The sequence below is a fragment of the Salmo salar genome, chromosome ssa11, assembly GCF_905237065.1.
Source record: "Salmo salar chromosome ssa11, Ssal_v3.1, whole genome shotgun sequence".
NCBI lineage: Eukaryota > Metazoa > Chordata > Actinopteri > Salmoniformes > Salmonidae > Salmo > Salmo salar.
The window spans coordinates 109333363-109337994 of record NC_059452.1 but is presented as its reverse complement, the minus strand read 5'-3'; the positions used below and the strand labels follow the sequence as shown (position 1 = coordinate 109337994).

At 43.7% G+C, this 4632-nt stretch overlaps 1 protein-coding gene across 1 annotated transcript in view; it reads left to right on the top strand.

The window, feature by feature from the left end:
- The first annotated feature begins 306 nt into the window (after positions 1-306).
- LOC106563938 (serine/arginine-rich splicing factor 1B) overlaps positions 307-4632 on the top strand; it is a 5966-nt gene continuing 1640 nt past the window's right edge. Inside the window, exon 1 of the mRNA XM_014129894.2 lies at positions 307-835. Within this exon, the coding sequence (XP_013985369.1) occupies positions 624-835 (212 nt within the window). The 5' untranslated portion in view covers positions 307-623. The remainder of the gene's footprint in view (positions 836-4632) is intronic.

Here is a 4632-nt window from a genome sequence, read left to right as displayed (position 1 = left end):
ACTAGTGACGACCTAATGAACGCGAGACCAAAGACATTGCAGTGTTGAAGATGGGCAGATCCCCCGAATCACGCGCGTGTGGGTGTCATGGCGACGTTGGCTGGCTAAGCGCTTGCGTGGAAATACGTCATCGGGTCTAACGGTCGTTTCGCGCCGAACTGCGCGATATAGTCGTTTTTGATGAAAATGTGTCACTTTCAACGAGGTTGGAGTAATAACATGTTAAAATACTTAACGTTGTCTCGAATCTAGGTTGTGCCTTTTAGATAAAAAATAAAAAAAACGAAACAAAGGAAGAATGTTTCGCTTCTCTTAACACCAAACCACGGCCTGCTTCGCAAGTGTTTCCCGGAAGTCTTGCGATGTTGCGCCTCTGGGTTTAAAAACTCTGTGGCGAGATCTCGCCTCCATTTTGTGAAGCCACTCAAGCCTGCGAGAGTTGTGGTGGGAATATTTGTATTTTTTGTTGCTAGCTAGTCAACGTTAGTGAGCTTGATGTGAACCTGTTAACGACTGACCAAACATAGCTTGCTATTTTGTTTTTTTTACAAAAGCAATTTGCTAAATAACGTTAAAGTGGTTTCCTAGCTTTTAAACCACGAAAGTTAGCTAGCAGTCTACGGATGTCTGGAGATAATATGTCGGGCGGCGGGAGCGTGGTTCGTGGCCCAGCGGGAAACAACGACTGTCGGATCTATGTCGGTAACCTGCCGCCTGATATTCGCACTAAAGACGTGGAGGATGTGTTTTATAAATACGGGGCGATCCGAGATATAGATCTGAAGAACCGGAGGGGTGGACCGCCGTTTGCTTTTGTTGAATTCGAGGATCCCAGGTAAGTTAGCTAACTATGCTAAAAACATAATTAAGCCGCTTTCAGAATAAACCGATAGCTAACGTTAGCTAAGTAGCTAGCCGCAGAAAGTGTTGGGTAACAACCCCATAGCTAACTCGCTACCTCGTGTTGTGTTAAACGGAGATATTGGTTGGTGTGTTGTTGCCAGAGTTTTACCAGAGTTTTTTTTTTTTAAATTAATTTTTTTAATATACTATATAGGTTCTTTTTTTCTACTATGGTTAAGAGCCAAGTTATTGAGGTGGTCGTCACTAGTTTCCACAGTCATAATTCTGGATAAACGGAGAGTTACGCAAGATGGCGATGGGCCGGACACATGACTTTATTTAACACTTCTTTTGAATTAGGTAATTAATTGCATCTGCCATGGAATCCAGTTGCATTATATTACAGTTGGTCCCAACTGCTTGCCGTAGTTTAGAAGTAATCGCGGAAAAATATATATTTTTAAGGTATTTTTCCACCCTGACAGTTCCTAATAATTTTTAATTGAGCACCGTTGCACCAACTCGCCTTTCCAAACTTACTATGCTCAGCCCATTGTTCTGAGTCACACTGCTAGTTTCGCTGTTCAATAAGAGTTATCCACCCAAACCTTCTGGGTTTACCGAAGGTCACTGACATTAATAAGGTTATGGCTGCTATGTGAGAGCGTCCACATGGGTACACACGTTGATGGCCTACTGGCGTGTGTAAAGTGAAAGTGGTTTAACAATCATTCAGGGTGTAAAACCTAACAAGTGTCCCTGTCTTTTTCAAGATGTGGCAAATTTTAAAGCACTTTATCATTTTTTTAAAGTTGTTTTTGTTGTTGATTCAATTGTTTCTAACTGGCTGCTGGGTAATTTGATATGCGTTGACGTCTGTTAAAAGGGATTAACATTAGTATGTTGGGGAGATGAAACAATGGAAGCTCGTTCATTTTGAAGGAAGGAAGCAAAGTGGGTGGGGACCAAAGTTGGTGACTACTGAACTTAATGTAAATAATCCGAGATATCGCATTGTTATTTACCAATCCAAGCTCACTGTAGTTTCCAGCCCCTATTGGATTGGCTGTTGATACCTATCACTACCTAGCCTGATTGCTAGCGCCAGCATGAGGGTGAAGCAAGCATGGCTATCCGTTAGTAGGCAGCCTAGTGCTTTGAGCTTTGGACCTGGTTTTTTTATATATATATTTTTTATATATACCCTTATTTAACCAGGTAGGTCAGTTGAGAACAAGTAATCATTTACAACAGCCACTTGGCCAAGATAAAGCAAAGCAGTACAACACAAACAACTCAGTTACAGATGGACTAAACAAAAGTACAGTCAATAGAAAAGTCTAGATATAGTGTGAGCAAATGAGGTGAGATTAGGGAGGTAAGGCAATAAATAGGCCATAGTGGTGAAATAATTACAATTAAACACTGGAGTGATAGATGTGCAGAAGATGAATGTGCAATTAGAGATACTGGAGTGCAAAGGAGCAAAAAATAAATAACATTATGGGGATGAGGTAGTTGGATGGGCTGTTTACAGATGGGCTGTGTACAGGTATAGTAAGCTGCTCTGACAGCTAATGCTTAAAGTTATTGATGGAGATATGAGTCTCCAGCTTCAGAGATTTTTGCAATTTGTTCCAGTCATTGGCAGCAGAGAATTAGAAGGAAAGAAAGCCAAAGGAGGAATTGGCTTTGGGGGTGACCAGTGAAATATACCTACTGGAGCGCGTGCTACGGGTGGGTGCTATTATGGTGACCAGTGAGCTGAGATAAGGCGGGGCTTTACCAAGCAGAGACTTGTAGATGACCTGGAACCAGTGGGTTTGGCGACGAATATGAAGCAAGGGCCAACCAACTAGAGCGTACAGGTCACAGTGGTGGGTAGTATATGGGGCTTTGGTGACAAAACGGATGGCACTGTGATCGACTGCATCCAAGTTGCTGAGTAGAGTGTTGGAAGCTGTTTTGTAAATGACATCGCCGAAGTCAAGGATCGGTAGGATGGTCAGTTTTACGAGGGTATGTTTGGCAGCATGAGTGAAGGAGGCTTTGTTGCGAAATAGGAAGCCAATTCTAGATTTAATTTTGGATTGGAGATGTTTGATGTGAGTCTGGAAGGAGAGTTTACAGTCTAACCAGACACCTAGGTATTTGTAGTTGTCCACATATTCTAAGTAAGAACCGTCCAGAGTAGTGATGCTAGACGGGCGGGAGGTTGCGGGCAGCGATCGGTTGAAGAGCATGCATTTAGTTTTACTTGCATTTAAGAGCAGTTGGAGGCTACGGAAGGAGTGTTGTATGGCATTGAAGCTCGCTTGGAGATTTGTTAACACAGTGTCCAAAGAAGGGCCAGAAGTATACAGAATGGTGTCGTCTGCGTAGAGGTGGATCAGAGACTCACCAGCAGCAAAAGCAACATCATTGATATATACAGAGAAAAGAGTCGTCCCGAGAATTGAACCTTGTGGCACCCCCATAGAGACTGCGAAAGGTCCGGACAACAGGTCCTCTGATTTGACACACTGAACTCGATCTGAGAAGTAGTTGGTGAACCAGGCGAGGCAGTCATTAGAGAAACCAAGGCTGTTGAGTCTGCCGATGAGGATGCGGTGATTGACAGAGTCGAAAGCCTTGGCCAGGTTGATGAAAACAGCTGAACAGTACGGTCTTTTGTCGATGGCGGTTACGATATCGTTTCGGACCTTGAGCGTGGCTGAGGTGCACCCATGACCAGCTCAGGAACCAGATTGCATAACGGAGAAGGTACGTTGGGATTTCAAATGGTCAGTGATCTGTTTGTTAACTTGGCTTTCGAAGACCTTAGAAAGACAGGGTAGAATAGATATAGGTCTGTAGCAGTTTGGGTCTAGAGTGTCTCCTCCTTTGAAGACGGGAATGACCGCGGCAGCTTTCCAATCTTTGGGAATCTCAGACGATACGAGAGGTTGAACAGGCTAGTAATAGGGGTTGCAACAATTGCAGGTGATACTTTTAGAGAGGGTCCAGATTGTCTAGCCCAGCTGATTTGTAACGATCCAGATTTTGCAACTCTATCAGAACTTCAGCTATTTTGGTGAAGGAGAAATGGGGGGAGGCTTGGGCAAGTTGCTGTTGGGGGTGCAGAGCTGTTGACTGGGGTAGGGGTATTTTTGGTGGCCTTCCTAAGCCAGGATACAGACAAGGCTAGAACATCAGGGTTGGCAGTGTACTAAAGCAGTGAATAAAACAAACTTAGGGAGGAAGGGGAAGGCGAGGACAGCTATCCGTGGCTAACACAGACTAGTAGCTAGTTAGCTGGCTAGCTCCTGATGGACGTTCCAGTTATAAGGAATATAAATAGCAGATCCGTACCACATTGGGTGAGGTGAGTTGCAGAAAGGTATATTTAGTTCGTAGATAGAAGTGAGATTAGGATGTATATGAAAAAAGACCGGCTATTGACACTGATATACACGTCCTACTGCGCCGCCATCTTGTGACCCATAAGGTTGTGAGATCGAATCCCCCGAGTTGACAAGGTAAAAATCTGTTGTTCTGCCCCTGAACAAGGCAGGTAACCCACTGTTCCTAGGCCGTCATTATAACTGATTTGTCTAGTTAAGTAAAGGTAAAATGTTTATATATTTTTTTTTACGTGCTACTCGCGTTCACTGAGGGTGTTTTTCACACCGTTCTGAGCTGTAGGCCAATCAGTCTGTTCCATTTTTATTTATTCGGTCCGGTTGGTTTCATGTTGCCGTGAAAACAGGTGAAATGTGCTTTTCACAAACTGATGCTCAGGCAGCAGAG